The 18,772-nt window shown below is 45.4% G+C and overlaps 1 protein-coding gene and 1 pseudogene across 2 annotated transcripts in view; one reads left to right on the forward strand and one right to left on the reverse strand.

Moving 5' to 3' along the window:
• Nucleotides 1-18,772, reverse strand: part of GNB5 (G protein subunit beta 5) — a 67,414-nt gene that overhangs the window by 28,703 nt on the left and 19,939 nt on the right. For both annotated transcript variants that reach the window (XM_045395468.3, XM_005559579.5), the window contains 2 exons: nucleotides 4,477-4,613; nucleotides 412-453 (listed from right to left, as the gene is read on the reverse strand). In XM_045395468.3, coding sequence (XP_045251403.1) covers nucleotides 412-453; nucleotides 4,477-4,613 — 179 coding nt within the window. The remainder of the gene's footprint in view (nucleotides 1-411; nucleotides 454-4,476; nucleotides 4,614-18,772) is intronic.
• On the forward strand, nucleotides 14,480-16,169 carry LOC102128980 (60 kDa heat shock protein, mitochondrial pseudogene; annotated as a pseudogene).

Here is an 18,772-nt window from a genome sequence, read left to right on the forward strand (position 1 = left end):
AATCCCACTGCAGCCTCATCTTCCCCACCCTCCATGCGTTCATTCCCACAGGGCTATGGAGTCCGGTCAAACAGAGGGGAGGGAATGGAGGATTTCGGTGCCTCTTATCACTCAGAAGACAAATAGTACATGCAGTTGCACACGTGGACGCAAGTGTTCCATGCTCTGCCCATTTCTATGTTGGTACTGGCAGCCCCTATAGTGGCTCTAATAGTCCTCTCGGGGTGAGAGGGGAATAAAGGCTGCAATGGGCTGGCTGAGCTGTTCAAACACAGATGGGCCATCCCTAGAGAAAACTGCTTGCAGGGACACATGGAGAAAAATCAGGACAGGGCTGGGCAGCTGGATCAGAGCACCTTTAACTAGGCTGGGGTTCTGAAGTGCCTAATGTGGCTGGGAACAATGCCTCACCTTATTCGTGGTGAAGGAATCCCACACGATCACCTTCCCATCCTGGAGGGAGAAGAGCAAACAGTTCAGAGGTTGTCAAGTTCTTACATATTACTGCTGAGAATTCCTCATAAAAGCTGTGTCCAGCAGGGCAGTGTGAAGTGGAAAGCTGGAATGAGGATCTGGATAATCAAGACCCCCTAACCTTCCATGAAAAGAAGCGGAGTGAGTGCGGGAGGGGCTGGATGTCCCAGTGGAGCCGAAGGATCTCAACCTTACATTCCTTGGAAAGATACAACAACAGGAAACAACGCGCTGACACTTCTTTCATACCATTTACAAACCATGCACAAACTGTTGGTACACTATCATCACCCGCCATACCCTAAATGTCAACAAATCATACAGAGGAAAGATAAACCTGACATTACCTTTAGGGACCTGACAGGTAAATAATAAATCTTTTTCTCCTACAACATCTCCGCTACTTTGTCCTTTCTCCCATTTGCTTTGGAGCCCATGGTCCCCGCGGCACCATCCAGGAACCCCTCTCCCCATTTGCTGTCCATTTCTCTGCCAGGGACAGCTGCGGAGGGGGCGGAATGGGCCTGAGATCAGTCTAATTCCTTCAAGGGCTCACAGATGTCACAGCTCCAGCTCTGACATTTCGCACCTACGCTGAGAACAACGTGCAATATGCGCCATCGTGGTGGGAACCCCTGTGGGCAGCTGTTCAGTAAGCAAACAGCACTCCCTGCCAGGGTGAATGCAGAGCTGGCCCTGCCACAGAGAATGCTGCCACTTTCATGGCAACCCAGCCGCGGCCTCCCGTGGGTGTGGGTTGTGACTATAGCATCATCTATTTGTAATGAAAACACATCAGAGATAAATCCATGTGAGCCCTGGTCCCTGCAAAGCAGTCCCCTGCCCAGACCGTGGCATGCAGGTTGCTGGGCAGACAGTGGAAGAAGACCGGATCCTCAGGGATGGGAAATCTACAGCCACTATGGCAGGCTTGATTTTGCAATAACTCAAGCCATTTGGGGCCAAATTTTGGTGAATGAGGTGGCAGAGATATGGATGGAAAACATCACTTAAGGGCAGAAGCAAGATTGGATCCGCAGTGACACAGCTGCTTGCTTTGCATGATCTGACGGAAGATTTCTGTGTTAACACCATGCATGGCAGATGGACCCTGAAGCAAGGTCAAAGTTGGTGGTTTGGGGCCTTCTGAGATTCCAAAGCACATTGGTTCTTCTGGTCTTAATTTCTGCCTAAATGGCCCACACAATGTGTGGGGTGGATTCGATAAGCCTGTAGCACAGAAACTGGAGTGGGGCCACACGCCTGTATCATGGGGTCCTCCGCACCTGGAGCCCCTAATGGCTGGGGACTGGTTCCATGCACTGCCCACATCAGCGACCACGTTAGGGGCTTCTTCCACCTCACTGCCTGCCTGTCCCCCCATGTGTGCTCTGGAGTCCCCGTGTGTGCCACCCACTGTGTGCTCTGGGGTCTCATTAAACTAAGTGTGGTCTCCTCGGTGAGCACAGATTTATGTGTAGGGGTCTATGTACCAAGACAGAAAATATGCTTCTACCCTCAAGCCTTAATCCCACGTGGCTGGGGGGATGACTCTCCTGCATTGAAGCAGGAAGGCTGCTGATGAGTCCAAGTCTGTTCCAGAGGCTTCCTGCTTTCCAGCCTCCTCCCCACACCCACATCCACCTCTTCCAGCTCTGGAACAGAGCAGGATGGACAGGGTGTGCCCAGCCCTGCTGAAGATCCTCCCTTCCAACAGCAGTATGTGAGAGACAGAAAACCCAACACAAAGCCTACCTTGTCTGGATTTAAGTCGAAAGGCTAGAGAGCAACATGGATATCCTGATAAGCACCTTGTAAGAATAAGCTCTTGAAAAAGACTAGAAAGAAGTGCTCTAAAATAATAATAACGGGCAGGGCAAGGTGGCTCACGTCTATAATCCCAGTGCTTTGGGAGGCTGAGGCAGGAGGATCACTCGAGCCTAGGAGGTCAAGGCTGAAGTGAGCTGCACTCCAGCCTGGGTAACAGAGTGAGACCCCATCTCAAGAAAAGAAAAAAGAAAAAGAAAAAGTAATAATAATGGTTGTGACAGGATGGTGGGAGTAAAAGGTTTTTATTTTCCAGTGTTTCTTTAATGTAGTAAAATACATAAGTGATAAATTAATTTTGATCTTAAAAAAAAGCAAGTGCAATGTGACATACTAGATTTGTAGGTAATCCAGGAGAGTAATAACATTTGTCCTATCAAACGCAAAACTGACACAGACTTTACAGTCTGTGGATTCTCTAGAGTATATCCGGTTTTACAAGGGTTATATAAAAAAGCAAACCAACCTGCTTTTGGAAAAACTGAGCACAAGGCAGGGGTTGGGGGAAAACTATGCTGATCATAAAAATATGATTTATAGAAAAAATAAGATTTTGAGAAAAAAATAAACACTCTCACTCCGTTGCTCAGGCTGGAGTGCAGTGGCGTGATCTCAGCTCACTGCAACCTCCGCCTCCCAGGTTCAAGAGATTCTCCTGCCTCAGCCTCCCGAGTAGCTGGGATTACACGCTCCCGCCACTATGCCCTGCTAATTTTTGTATTTTTTAGTAGAGATGGTTCACCATGTTGGCCAGGTTAGTCTTAAACTCCTGACCTCAGGTGACCCATCTGCCTCAGCCTCCCAAAGTGCTGGGATTACAGGCGTGAGCCACCACGCCCGGCCAAAGATCTCTTTTTTTATTGAGACAGGGTCTCACTGTGTTGCACAGGCTGGAGTGCAGTGGCATAATCTCAGCTCACTGCAGCCTTGACCTCCTAAACCCAAACAATACTCCCACCTCAGCCTCCCAAGTAGCTGGCACTACAGACACGCACCACCATGCCCAGCTAATTTTTTATTTCTATTTTTGTAAAGACGAGGTCTCACCATGTTGCTCAGGTTGGTCTTGAACTCCTGGATTCAAGTGATCCTCCCGCCTTGGCCTCCCAAGGTGCTGGGATTATAGGCATGAGCCCCATAACCAGCCTATAGAATATCTCATGTGACTTCAGTTTATAGCTTTATGTTCAATACATGTTACATAAAAATAGACATCAAAAGTACTAAGCTGTGGGAGCCAGACTCCAAGTGAGACTTGGAGCCCAAATCATTCCAGCTTCCTGGTAGTCACTTTTCTATAGTCTCTTTCCTCTTTATATCAGGGTTATTCTGTGTGACCAACAGAATACAACAGAAGCAATGGACTGTCACCTCTGAGGCCAGGTCATGAAATACAGCATGGCCCTACCTCTGCCCCTTCTTGTGGATCACTCGCTCTGGGAGAGGCCAGCTACCATGTTGTGAGCAGGTCCAATGGTGAGGAACTGAGGCCTCCAGCCAAGAGTCATGTGAACAAGGCACCCTGGAGTGAGTCTCCACCTTAGTTCAGCTGTTGGCAACCACAGCCCCGACCAGCATCTTCACACAACCTCACAAACCACCTGAGCCTGAACCACCCAGCGGAGCCACTCCCGGATGCCTGATTCTCAGAAACCATGCGAGATTATTAAGCTGCTAAACTTGGGGTAATTTTTTGGAGTAATAGATAACTAATAAATAATATATAAAATAAACTATGTAAATGATATGATTTTTAAAATTGTACTTTACAAGATATGTATCTTAATATTGTTCTTTATGACATAAGAATTGCTAAACTCCTTAAATTGAAAGAAAGTCATTGATAGAATCTTATGCCCTCAATTTGGGGGGGAAAAAAAGAAACTATTTAAAAAATGGTTTCATTTACAAATAAGACTTTGAAATTATTTTCAATGGCTCATCACACTGGTTAAACAACATCTACACTGTTTCAACTATTATGAACTTCAATCTACCCAAATTAGTGAAGTTCTATAGTATGCAAGAGAGTTCTTTATGCTAAATCACATCCTTTGGAGAATGAGCAAAGTCTTACAAAGATCAGAAAAGGGCTTTTGGAAAGGGACAGCCCTCCTCCCCCTTAGCTATAGAATCCAAAACCCGCTCACCCATTACGCAGCAGGTGTGACCTACCTGTGACGAGCTCACGATCCTCCTCTTATCTTTGCACCAGTCCATGCACAGGACTTTGTTCCCATGGCCTTTGAGGGTCCTTCTGGTCTTCATGACAAACTGCCCCAGGGCCTCTACCCGCTCCGCCACCTGGTGCACTGGAAGGACAAGGCCATAGTCAGTCCCCTTGCTAAGGACCAGGTTCTGGGCTTTGGGCTGGCACAGCACAGACACAGGCTCCGCACAGGAAGGCAGCCCCATGGGTTTCCTCCACAAGAAGCCACAGCTTGATTCCCTGATTCCTTACCATTACATCCTAGCAGTACTCCTTCTTTTAAGATCAGTAGAGGGTAGAGACGACACTGCCGTTCTCTCTTTGTGTTTAAGACCCTATTTTTTCAAAGCACTTTTATCTATGCATGTTGAGGGATTAACAACAAGACCACCTCATATTCATAAAGCACTACATAAAATTCTTCCCTTTAATGGCCACAGCTCCGAAGAGGAGGGCAGGACAGGCAGCAGAGTGAGACTGCTATGCCCATTTAGCAGGTGGGGAAACTGAGACTCACAGAGGTTATCTGGCTAAGACAAGTTCATACAATCACCAGCGAACCAGGGTGGGGCTTCTAGTTCTCCTGCCTACCACTCTCTCATCACAAGGAAAACTGACTTTACAAAACTGTTCCAAGAGGACTATAAGGTACACCCTGCGGCTCTAGCCCTGGCTGTGTCTAGCTGACCCTCTGTGTGCCTAGCACCGGCCTGGACCGTGGCAGGTACCTCATACACATGGCGCAGGAAAGAATGAACCAGCGAACTGCCAAGCAAGCTGTCTGCAAACTGCACACCTGTGAGTTTACTGAAAAACTTACCGTCCACAGAAATCAGTGCAATGTCCTAAAAGTCTGAACACACGATCCACTCATAGCACCACTTATACCAGAAAGGAGATCCAAAAGTCAATCTCTCAGGGCTGGGACAACAGCTTCTTTCCTGAGGCCAGCTTTCTAGGGCTTTCTAGAAAGGCTTTCTAGAAAGGGCGAGCTTTCTAGGGGCTTGTAGATAAGCTGAGACTCATGAGTCTGAGAGGGACAAGTTCGTAGGAAATGGCTGGAAAGTCACAAAGACCAGCTGGTCCAGACCCTTCATCATGCGGGGGAGGACGCCGAGGTCTGCAGGGATCCTGCGGCCACTCCCCACTTCCCTCTCTTGTTGGTGGCTATGTGAGAAGGAGAAGCCAGGGCTCTGAACTCTCCCTCTACATCTCCTTTAGTGAAACCTCTCAGCTGGCCTTTCTCCAGGCAGGTGAGGAGGGTAGAGGGCATTTTCAGGGGGGAACAGCCTAGGCAAACAGACAGAGGAACAGGGCGGGAAGAGGCAAGGCAGCTGCCCCTCATGTCTTCCCAGGGAGCTGCTGAGGCTTGACGGGGCTGTGGCCCATTTCCCTTCAACTGGCAGCCTGCGCCGAGAGGGGCTGACTTTGTGGTCTGAGTTCTATGACAGCAGCATCCCTTCCTGGGAAATCCTTCCTCCATCCTTCCCTCCCCAAAATGCTTCAGTGTGTATGTCCTAAAAACAAAGAACTCTCTTAAATAACCAAAGCGTAATGATCAAAATTAGAAAATTAATGCTGAAACAATACTAATCTACAGACTTATTGAGATACTGCCTATTATCCAAATAATAACCTTCACAGCAAAAGGAAATCCATGGTCAGAGATTGAATTCAGTTGTCATGTTTATTGCGCCCCCAGTTATTTGGTTCCTTCTTGTAATGTGGTCTGATGCTTCCTTGAGATTAGTTTGGGTAAAACACGTTTGGCAGGGACACAGAGATGGGGTGCTGAGCTAATATCACTGCCTCCCGCCTGGGCACAGAGGTCCCATTGCCGGGGGGGTCACCGGGGATCATCTGGTTAAGGGGGCACCTGCCAGGTCTCTCCACTGGAGAGTTACCATTTCACCTTTTGTAATGAAAAGTGTCTTGTTAGGGAGGTACTCTGAGACTATATAAACGTCGGGTTACCCCTCAAACCTCAATGGCCTTAATTTAATACTGCTAATGATTCTAGTCTGAACGAGTGATTGTGATGATGGCTGGCAAGTGGTGATCTTTCTCAGTCCACCCTTCCCTCTGCATTCATTAGTTGGCTTTCTAAGGAGGAGCTTTGCCTCCTCTCCCAGTTGTTTATTTATTCACTCATTTATATTAGTAGAGACTCATGGGTTCTTACTTTATTCAAGAGGTTGTAATCCATTACTAATACTATTGATCTTGATCTTCAAATTGTCCCAGGTGACGGGGAGCCCCGTCAAGCAGGTTCCCGTGACCTTCTGACATGTCCCCCTCATAGGCTGAGCACTTCTCATTCCAAGCTTCCACTGTTCCTTCCCTGTCCTTGCCCTAAAATCAGCTGCTTCTCCAAGAAGTTTTAGTTCCTTTTAGTTGCCTCGTTTCTTTGTGATAAAAGAGCAAAGTTGCACATGGGCTAAAAGTCTTTGTGAAAATCCAAACTGTAAAAATACTTGCTAAACTAGGCCAGGCGCAGTGGCTCACACCTCTAATCCCAGCACTTTGGGAGGCCAAGGTAGGGGGATTGCTTGAGCTCAGGAGTCTGAGATCAGCCTGCACAACATGGTGAAACCCTGTCTCTACCAAAAATACAGAAACTTGGCTGGGTGTGGTGGCACATGTCTGTCACCCCAGCTACTTGGGAGGCCGAGGTGGGAGGCCGAGGGGGGCACAGGTCACAGTGGGCAGAGGTCGTAGTGAGCCAAGATTGTGCCATGCACTCCAGCCTGGGTGACAGAGCCAGACCTTGTCTAAACAAACAAACAAACAAAAAACCCAAAAATCTTGCTAAACTCTAAAGTGCTACATGAATGTTCAATTATTATGCCATTGCTTCTGCTAAAACATTGCATTATTTACTGCCATAAAACAGCATATTCATCTTTTACAGATATGTTCTTTACAAAATACATCAAATGAAGTTTAAAAACAGATTGAATTTTCCAAATTCTTATAGTTATAGGACTTTTTTTTTTTTGAGACGGAGTCTTGCTCTGTCACCCAGACTGGAGTGCAGCTGCATCATCTCGGCTCACTGCAACCTCTACCTCCCAGGTTCAAGGGATTCTCCTGCCTCAGCCTCCCCAGTAGTTGGGATTATAGGCACGTACCACCACGCCCAGCTAATTTTTGTATTTTTAGTAGAGACGGGTTTCACCATGTTGGCCAGGATGGTCTCGATCATCTGACCTTGTGATCCACCCACCTTGGCCTCCCAAAGTGCTGGGATTACAGGAGTGATCCACTGCACCCGGCCATATAGGCCTTTTATATAAGGCTCTATCGGCCCAGAGTTGTGAGCATATTTTATTTAGTATTTTACTTTGAAATTTTACATCAATATTATTGCTGCTTCCCCCAATTCAGCATTAGGACAGCCATAACTTTTTGATAATTTCCCTTTTAATAAAAAAGATGATTCACCCAACCAAAATAGAGCCCTCCTTACATAATGTGAATTTGAATAGATCCCAACTATTAATTATTTTTTCTCACTACAATTTTTTTCTTCCCACATGTAGATTACTGCCAACCCACTCCATCCTGTTTCTATCTGCCAAATTTTGCATCCACGGAATTAAAAAAATTTTTTTAAATTAAATATTAGGAAGTTTAAAAAAAAAAGACCTAGAAATGAGCTGCATATGTGCTGGGTATTATTTGTTCGAGCTTGGTTCAGGGCAGATGTGGTTTCTCCTTTGCCTTCTGGAGGACCATTCCTGCAGGATTTAATTTTTTTTTTTTAATGTTGAATATAACCAGCTGGTTTCTATAATAAGAATTTGCTGGAATAAAATGACAACCTGTTAAGAAATTCCACTAGCTTCAGGAAGACAGGAGTGCTGTCTTGTTTGATCTTCTTCAGAGGCAAAACTGGAGCAAAGCAGTTAAAAATCCAGGCTCTGGATGTGCGGGCCTGGGTCAAAGCCTGGTTCTGCCGCACACCAGCTGCACAACCTTGAGCAAATACTTTCTTGCCATCTCTCTTCCCCTGTGGGGTTGTGGGGACAACTATTCAAGCCTGGCACAAAGGGAACACTTGATAAGGGTTGGCTATGACATTCTCCAGCTTGGCCTACAGTGAGTACCCAGTAATATTTACTGAAGGAATAAATGAAATGCTTAGTATTTATTCAATTTCAATCAACGGCAGCAATCCTAAGCAGCAGTTTTTGGTGGGCCAACAAAACAATCAAGCCTCTTTCCCTTCTTTTTCTGTACCTCTCCCTATCCCTAATCCATCATCCCTACTTCAGCTGTCAAGCAACTCACCACTTTAACAGGGCACGCTCCCTAGCACTGGGCGTGGGAGGCACACACATGGTTTCAGACCTATTTTCTGATCCAAGGAGCTCACCAGCCTTTTGTTTTTTAAAAAAGTTCCTTTTTTTCTTTTCCCCCTCCTGGCCCTATCCTGTTCCCTGAGCAACTTGGATTGGGTCGTTACCACGCACAAACCCTTATGCCATTTAGATACAGCTCAAACTCTTTTCTAGTTCATTCCAGTTCAGTCTGTGCCAGCCTCTGGAACCACCCAGGTATATGAGAGTCAGTCCCTGCCCTCACTGGAGTTCAGAGTCAAGGGAAGAGATGGAGCCATAACGATGATTTCCACATAACGTGGGACTTGCTAAGCAAGATGTGTGGACACAGGAAGCTTCTGTCCCAGAGGATGGGGCACTGCACTGGGCCTTTTGGGGTGGCATCTGAGCGCAGGTGAAAGGATAAAAAGGTGAGTCAGATGAGAGGAGGTCCTAGGTGGGTACACTAAGCTGAGGAAATGGCCAAAGCAAAGGCCCCACAATAACACTGATGTAAAATTTTTTACATCAGTATTTTTTAGGGGTGGAATAAACAACTTGATTGCAGAGATAGGGGTAGGTGCGGGCAAGTAATGGCGCTGTACACCCATGACAGAGCTCATTTATCCCACGGTGACAGCAGCCTGCTGTCATCAGAGGAGTGGCGTGGTCGGATCTGCCTTCTCATGACTATCTGCGGCTGCAGCGCTGGAGGACAGCGCTGGCGGAGACAACACTGGAGGAGGGAAACCGGGGAAGAGGCTCCTCTTCTTTGGCAGGCCCCTCTGCAGCAGACACACCTTCTGCTGCACCACCCTTCTCTGTGGTCCCTCCAAGGTCAGACTGGAACAGCCCAGAAACTGCTCCCTGTACCTGGATGTTCTCCTTCCCATGTCCAGGGAGAGGACACCTGCCTCTGTGGCCTCCAGGCTTGGTTGGGTCCCATGAAGCTTGAGAGGCTGAATATTCTGGATGCCAGTCCAGACCAAGGAATCAGAATCCAAGTCATGGGAGCAACTCAAGAGGAAGTGTAGGCCAGTGAATGTTTGCTGCTTGAATGATGGTTCCAGAATCTCTACTATGTGCCAAGAACTGTGCCAAGTGCTTGGGTACAGAAAAGAGTAACCAGTCTCTGCTCTTACTGAGCTCACAGTCTGCAGGGGGCAGACCTAGGTCAGCACCCAGGTAACAACTACAGTGCAGTGTGATGGTGGCTGACAGAGGCTGTTACCCAGGGTCAGGGAGCCAGAGGGGAACAGGGCTGACTCTGCTGGCAGGCATGGTCATTAGAGGGGATGTCACTGAAGCCTGGTTTGAAGGATGCATAGGAGCTGGGGTGGAAAAGGGTAGGTGGGAAATTAGCTTCTTTTTTTTTCTTTGTGGGGGAGGGGGGTGGAGTCTCGCTCTGTTGCCCAGGCTGCAGTGCAATAGAGTGATCTTGGCTCACTGCAACCTCTGCCTCCTGGGTTCAAGCGATTCTCCTGTCTCAGCCTCCCGAGTAGCTGGGATTCCAGGCCCATGCCACCACACCTGGCTAATTTTTGTATTTTTAGTAGAGATGGGGTTTCATCATGTTGGCCAGGCTGGTCTCGAACTCCTGACCTCAGGAGATCCACCTGCCTCTGCCTCCCACAGTGTTGGGATTACAGGCATGAACCATCTCACCTGGCTGGGAAATTAGCTTCTTGTTTTTGTTTGTTTTTTTTTTTTTTTGAGACGGAGTCTTGCTCTGTCGCCCAGGCTGGAGTGCAGTGGCGTGATCTCAGCTCACTGTAAGCTCCGCCTCCTGAGTTCATGCCATTCTCCCGCCTCAGCCTCCCGAGCAGCTGGGACTACAGGCGCCCACCACACGCCCGGCTAATTTTTTGTATTTTTAGTAGAGAAGGGGTTTCACCGTGTTAGCCAGGATGGTGTCGATCTCCTGACCTCGTGATCCGCCCAACTCGGCCTCCCAAAGTGCTGGGATTACAGGCGTGAGCCACTGCGCCCGGCCGGAAATTAGCTTCTTAATGTCTACATTTGTTGCTGTTTTTTAGGAAAACGGCAGACAATGACCCAATTCATGGGAGTGTTCTGAGGTTCAACTGAGAAGGCAAATTAAAGTGCCTAACAGGCAGCTGGCAGGCCAGGCGTGGGAAATCTAGAGTTGGTGTACTAGGAACTGAGAACTAGAAGGCTGGAAACAACACGACCCGGAGAAACGGCGGACCCATAAAAACTAGAGATCATGTTTAGAATAGCAGAGAATGGGAGAGTGAAAAGAGAGGTTGTGAATGGACAGATGGTTTTGTCTTGATTGCCTTTTATAGAATTATAGAAGTAAATGTATATTCATTGAAAATAATCAGAAAATGAAAATATATGGTCACTTAGAATTCTGCTTAGGCTGACCATTCTTATCATTTGGTGTGTACCCTTCCAGCCTTTCCTCCACATATGTGCACACACATATATATATATGTGTGTAAGCAGAAAACATGCCACATAAAATTTGGGGGACTACAGGCATGGAATTACAGGCGTGAGCCACCACACCCAGCCTATCTATCATTTTTAATGACTGCATAACACTCCACTATATACACATACTATAATCTCTGACTCTCCTACTGGTGGACACTTACTTTGTCCCAGGGCTACCATGATACCCTTGTACTGCATTATCTCCTTAGATAAATTCCAAATCATTGAATTGCTGAGTCAAAGGGAAAGCATATTTTTTAAGGCTTTTGATGTATGTTACCAATATCCACCACTGATACCACTGATTGTGTGTCTCCTGGGTGACGGGCGCTGGGCTGAGTGCTTTACACAACAGCCGGAGGACAAAGGCTTCATCTCCATCTCTACAGATGAGGAGCCTGGAGCTCAGAGAGGCTAAGGACCTCATGCACACATACCTGGATCCCTAAGAACATTTACATATCTTCAATAATGGGAGAACCTGTGGGCAGGTGGTTATCATTATCTAGAAAATCGAGGAGTAGGTGAGGCATTGACAATGGTTTCTTAGTCCAGGAGACATCCTAACTTTGAATCCTCCATGCCTCTGTTTTTTTGTTTGTTTGCTTTTGTTTGGTTTTGTTTTTTTGAGACAGAGTCTTGCTCTGTTGCCCAGGTCTGGAGTGCAGTGGTGTGATCTTGACTCACTGCAACCTCCACCTCCCAGGTTCAAGAAATTATCATGTCTCAGCCTCTCAAGCAGCTGGGATTACAGGCATGCGCCACCAGGCCTGGCTAATTTTTGTATTTTTTTTTTAGTAGAGATGGGGTTTCACCATGTTGCCCAGGTTGGTCTCGAACTCCTGGCTTCAAGTGATCCACCCGTCTCGGCCTCCCAAAGGGCTGGGATTACAGGTGTGAGCCACGGTGCCTGGCCATACCTCTTTGATGTAGGCAGATCAATGGGTCACAGAGCTAGAGAGCCTAGATCAGGAGTGAAGAAACCTGCCTGGGTCTTGGCTTGGCCGCCACTTGGCTGGAAGAATCATGGAAAGTGAGAGAGAAGAGACCTGAATGACTCAATAAGCAAGGACAGAGCACCTTTCACAGGCTGGTCCTGTGCTGTGCGCCAGGCAGAACATGATGGACGGCTCCCAGCTGGATGGAACTTGGAGTTGGGTAACTATGTGGAGCGGTAGTCTTCAAGCTCCCATTTTACTTGTACGAGTCTCCCCCAACCGCCTCTGCTTTGGCTCATAGACAAAATCTTACCAGAAGTCCAATACGGAAAACAGATGAAGGTAGAACTGAGCTGGTGAACAGTGGAGGGAGGGTGACGGCCAGACACAAAGGCATGTCTGCCCCTGAGTTCCAAATATCACGTCTACCCCTGGAGTCCAAACAGCAAGCGTGAAGGCCAGTGAGCTACACCAAGCCCCCTCGCTTCTCAGAAAAGGAAAACGGGGCCTGAGGGAAGAGCACAGTTAACAAATAAAAGGTGAACACATGTCTCCTCTGGGCCTGCACCCTGCTCTGTAAAATGAGGGTATTAGAGTGTATCTCACAGGGCCTTGGAAATATGATATAATTCTGGCCAAATCTTAACTTTTCATCAAGATGTGGCTTACTCTCAACTTTCAGGGAATAGTTTTGTTATTTATTTTATAATCTGTGCATACATGAACTGAAAGCAAAAGATATGGTGTGCAGCTCAATACACAAGAATTCAAACCATGTAAATTTATAAAGTGAAAATTCACAACAGGGTCCTTCTCATTACATCATAAGGCAATGGGGGAAATAAAAAAAAAGGAACCAAAGCATGAACAAGCTCTAAAATGTCCCTGAAAATGAATACTCTGAAACTGATTGTAAAGAAAACAAGTGAGATGTCTTAAATAGGAAGACAAAACTATTCAAAAAATGATCTGGAATCACTTTCAAATTTGCACTAATATATACAGTCTTTTCATGGCACCTTTTGGTAGATTAAAGGAAACAAGCAAAAAGAAAAATTAATGCTAATTTTAAAAAACTGTAGTCTGATTCTGTGCCAAAGTAGAATGGGATAGGATGGATATAAAACCCTCAAATAGGCTGATCCGAGTGCAATAGTATTTACTACTAATTAATTACAACCAGTTACAGATTTCTTTGTTCCTTCTCCACTCCCACTGCTTCACTTGACTAGCCTTAAAAAACAAAACCAAAAAAAAAAAAAACCACAAGGTGGGCCAAGATGGCTGATTAGAAGCAGCTGCGAACCGCAGCGCTCCTGGAGAGTGGAATGGCGAGTGAATTCTACACCTTCAACTGAGGTATTCAGGTTCTTGCACTGGGACTGGCTAACCAGTCGGGGCTACTCATGGAGAACGAGGAAAAACAGGGTGGGGCGATGGCCACATGTTCTCACTTATAAGTGGGAGCTGAACAATGAGAACACATGGACACGTCGGAGGAACAACACACACTGGGGCCTGTCAGGGGCATAGCAGGAGGGACAGCATCAAGAAGAATAGCTAATGGATGCTGGGCTTAATACTTGGGTGATAGGTTGATCTGTGCAGCAAACCACATGACACATATTTACCTATGTAACAAAACTTCATATCCTGCACATGTACCCTGGAACTTAAAAGCTGAAGAAAGAAAAAACAAACAAACAAAACCCTCTCAAACACCTGTATGGAAGGAAAACATTTACAGTCACATTTATCTCACTTGTATTTGTCAGAGATTTGTGAATTGCCTTAAAAAAATTCATGAGGCTGGGCGCAGTGGTTTGAGACCAGCCTGGCCAACATGGTTAAAATATTAAAAAAAAAATTAGCCAGGCTTGGTGGTATGCGCCTATAATCCCAGCTACTCGGGAGGCTGAGGCAAAAGAAGCACTTCAATCTGGGAGGTGGAGGTTGCAGTGAGCCGAGACCACACTACTGGACTCCAGCCTAGGCAATAAAGTGAGACTCTATCTCCAAAAAAAAATTAATGAGCCACAAAAAATTCTACCCTGAATTCCCTAATGAAAAGTTTGGAGACATGCGGTGCCGCGGGGCAGGGGGAGAGGCAGAGGGAGGGGACATGGGCTCATTGCCGTGTGTGCCCTGCACTCTGTCCCTCACTCGCCACCGATGACCCGTCTTGCCACGCGCATGCCCTGACACCGCCCCGCAGAAACGCTTCGGTTACCCAGTCTTTTGCCAGATGAGACTGGTGCCCATGGTACTGGCTCCTCATCTCACTCGGGCTTATGCCAAAGATGTAAAATTTGGTGCAGATGCCCAAGCCTTAATGCTTCAAGGTGTAGACCTTTTAGCCAATGCTGTGGCCGTTACAATGGGGCCAAAGGGAAGAACAGTGATTACTGAGCACAGCTGGGGAAGTTCCAAAGTAACAAAAGATGGTGTGACTGTTGCAAAGCCAATTGACTTAAAGGATAAATATAAAAACACTGGAGGTAAACTTGTTCAAGAGGTTGCCAATAACACAAATGAAGAGGCTGGGGATGGCACTACCACTGCTACTGTACTGGCATGCTCTATGGCTAAGGAAGGCTTTGAGAAGATTAGCAAAGGTGCTACTCCAGTGGAAATCACGAGAGGTGTGATGTTAGTTGTTGATGCTGTACTTGCTGAACTTAAAAGCAGTCTAAACCTGTGACCACCCCTGAAGAAACTGCACAGGTTGCTACGATTTCTGCAAACGGAGACAAAGAAATTGGCAATATCATCTCTGATGCAATGAAAAAGGTTGGAAGAAAGGCTGTCATCACAGTAAAGGATGGAGAAACACTGAATGATGAATTAGAAATTATTGAAGGCATGAAGTTTGATTGAGGCTATATTTCTCCATACTTTATTATTAATATATCAAAAGGTCAGAAATGTGAATTCCAGGATGCCTATGTTCTGTTGAGTGAAAAGAAAATTTCTAGTGTTCAGTCCATTGTACCTGCTCTTGAAATTGCCGAAGATCATCGTAAGCCTTTGGTCATAATCGCTGAAGACGTTGATTCAGAAGCTCTAAGTACACTCGTCTTGAATAGGCTAAAGGTTGGTCTTCAGGTTGTGGCAGTCAAGGCTCCAGGCTTTGGTGACTATAGAAAGAACCAGCTTAAAGATATGGCTATTGCTACTGGTGGTGCAGTATTTGGACAAGAGGGGTTGACCCTAACTCTTGAAGACGTTCAACCTCATGACTTAGGAAAAGGTGGAGAGGTCATTGTGACCAAAGACGGTGCCATGCTCTTAAAAGGAAAAGGTGACAAGGCTCAAATTGAAAAATGTATTCAAGAAATCATTGAGCAGTTAGATGTCACAACTAGTGAATATGAAAAGGAAAAACTGAATGAACGGCTGGCAAAACTTTCAGATGGAGTAGCTGTGCTGAAGGTTGGTGGGACAAGTGATGTTGAAGTGAATGAAAAGAAAGACAGAGTTACAGATGCCCTTAATGCTACAAGAGCTGCTGTTGAAGAAGGCGTTGTTTTGGGAGGGGGTTGTGCCCTGCTTCGATGCATTCCAGCCTTGGACTCATTGACTCCAGCTAATGAAGATCAAAAAATTGGTATAGAAATTGTTAAAAGAACACTCAAAATTCCCACAATGACCACTGCTAAGAATGCAGGTGTTGAAGGATCTTTGATAGTTGAGAAAATTATGCAAAGTTCCTCAGAAGTTGGTTATGATGCTATGGTTGGAGATTTTGTGAATATGGTGGAAAAAGGAATTATTGACCCAACAAAGGTTGTGAAAACTGCTTTATCGGATGCTGCTGGTATGGCCTCTCTGTTAGCTACAGCAGAAGTTGTAGTCATAGAAATTCCTAAAGAGAAGGACCCTGGAGTGGGTGCAATGGGTGGAATGGGAGGTGGTATGGGAGGTGGCGTGTTCTAACTCCTAGACTAGTGCTTTACCTTTATTAATGAACTGTGACAGGAAGCCCAAGGCGGTGTTCCTCACCAACAACTTCAGAGAAGTCAGTTGGAGAAACTGAAGAAAAAGGCTGGCTGAAAATCACTATAACCACCAGTTACTGGTTTCTGTTGACAAAATATATAATGGTTTACTGCTGTCATTGTCTATGCCTACAGATAATTTATTTTGCATTTTTGAATAAAAAACATTTGTACATTCCTGATACTGGGTACGAGAGCCATGTGCCAATGTACTGCTTTCAGCTTAAATCACTGAGGCATTTTTACTACTATTCTGTTAAAATCAGAATTTTAGTGCTTGCCACCACCAGATGACGAGCAGCCTTTCTGTGGAGAGTGAGAATAATTGTGTACAAAGTAGAGAAATATCCAATTATGTGACAACCTTTGTGTAATAAAAAAATTGTTTAAAGTTAAATAAAAGGTTTGGAGAATTAAGTTATGGGAACATCTTTAAGATGGAATACTATATGGTTCCATATAAGAATTTTTAATGATGACATTAAAAGAAATGTAAATGACATGGGGAGCTACTCAGTCCATTTTGCTGAATGTTAAAACTGGGCTCAAATCCTCTATCTAGTACAGTCCCTACTAAGCTTAGAAATATATACACAAACATGGAAACATAAGCTATGAAATACATCAAAATATTAAAAATGGCTTCCTCTAGGTATTGAGATTATGAATGACTTGTTTTCTTTATATTTCTAGATTTTTCCACAGTGAGCATTTGTTTATTGGCAAAGTACTCTAAACACCCTTGCATTAGCCAGCTCGAGTATAATGGTGAATGCAGAGAAAGGAAGGGGAAAGGAAATGAAGGCAGGTTAGCTTTCTGCTCCCTCTGATGGCTGCAGGAGGCACGTGGCCGAGCAACAGGGAAGAGGATGACTGTAGAGAAACTGACTTCTGTGAGCCTCAGTACACAGATCACATGTTCTTAGAATATGAAAAAAGTCAAGGAATATGTTTGTTCCAGGCTAATCTAGAAAGTTAGTTTTCCTAGATTTTTCCCTAAGCCATAAATCAGAATAGTCCAAGGCTCTAAGCCATAACGCATTCAAGAATAAAACTTTTCAAAAAATTACATTTAGAATAGATAGAAAAGTTAATGGTATCAGACAATACATCCTGTGTATCAAATGTAGTCTAGATTTGTACTCAGAGAAACGACATAAACTTGCTTTGTTCCTTCACAATATTAGAATCTGCCTCAAGGAGCTGGGAATTGGGGTGAAGCTCCCACACAGCCCCAGGAGGCTGCTGTGCCTGTTGGCTGAAACGAGCACCACGTCCTTCCTGTTTTGTCTGCTTTGAGCCTTTCAGATTATTCCTCAGTTTAATTTCAAGTTAAAGACTCTTTAGAGCTGAAATGTTTTCCCCTTTCTCTTTTTATTTTTCGAGACAGGATCTTACTCTGTCACATGGGCTTGAGTGCAGTGGTGCAATCATAGCTCATTGCAGTCTCAACCTCCTGGGCTCAAGTGATCCTCCCACCTCAGCCTCCCGAGTAGCTGGGACCACAGGTGCACACCATCATGCCTGGCTAACTTTTAATTTTTTTTGAGAGTTGAGGTCTCGCTATGTTGCCCAGGCTGGTCCTGAACTCCTGGGCTCAAGTGATCCTTCCGTTTTAGCCTTCCAAAGTGAGCCACCACGCCTGGCCTCCTTTTATTCTTGATCTTGACTCCCATTCTAGTACTCATTTTTCCCTTATTATAAAAAGCAGTAAATGTGCTGGGTGTGGTGGCTCATGCCTGTAATCCCTGCACTTTGGAAGGCAGAGGCAGGTGGATCGCTTGAGCCCAGGAGATCAAGACCAGCCTGGGCAACATGAAGAAACCTCGTCTCTACAAAAAAATGCAAAAATTAGTCAGATGTGGTGGCACACACCTGTAGTCCCAGCCACTTGAGAGGCTGAGGTGGCCAGGAGTTTGAGGTGGCAGTGAGCCATGATCGGGTCACTGTACTCCAGCCTGGGTGACAGAGTGAGAACCTGGCTCAAAAAAACAAAACAAAACAAAAACAAAACAAAACAAAAAACCCAGTAAATGCAAAGATGGGTATAAAATGAAAAGCACCTTCACTTTCCAAACCCCTCTCTAGAGGTAACAAGTTCCCTGTGTATCCTTCCAGACATTTACTGCATCTACAAGCACCCCTTGTTTATTAAGATGTTATATATACCGTTTGGCACACTGCTTTTTATTTTCTTTTACTTAATAAAAAAATTGACACCTTTTCATACATGGATTTACTTTTCTTTCTTTTCAATGCCAATCTCTTCTTTTTTTTTTTTTCATTTGATAAATATTTACTTAGCCTAGCTCACTGTTGTAGGAGAGTGATCCACAGTAATTAATACAAATAAAGTACCTGCTGCCAAGGTACTTACATTCTAGTAAGGGAGACATAAAATCAACCAATCATCAATCAGTCAACAAAGAATAAATGAACGAAAGTAATTTTAGAGAGTGATAAAGTGAACAATGAAAGGGAGCTGAAATTGTAGGAAGTTGGGACAGACATGGCCATTTTAGATTAAGGAGTCTCCATGTT

This window comes from Macaca fascicularis, chromosome 7 (assembly GCF_037993035.2).
Source record: "Macaca fascicularis isolate 582-1 chromosome 7, T2T-MFA8v1.1".
In the NCBI taxonomy this organism is placed as follows: Eukaryota; Metazoa; Chordata; class Mammalia; order Primates; family Cercopithecidae; genus Macaca; species Macaca fascicularis.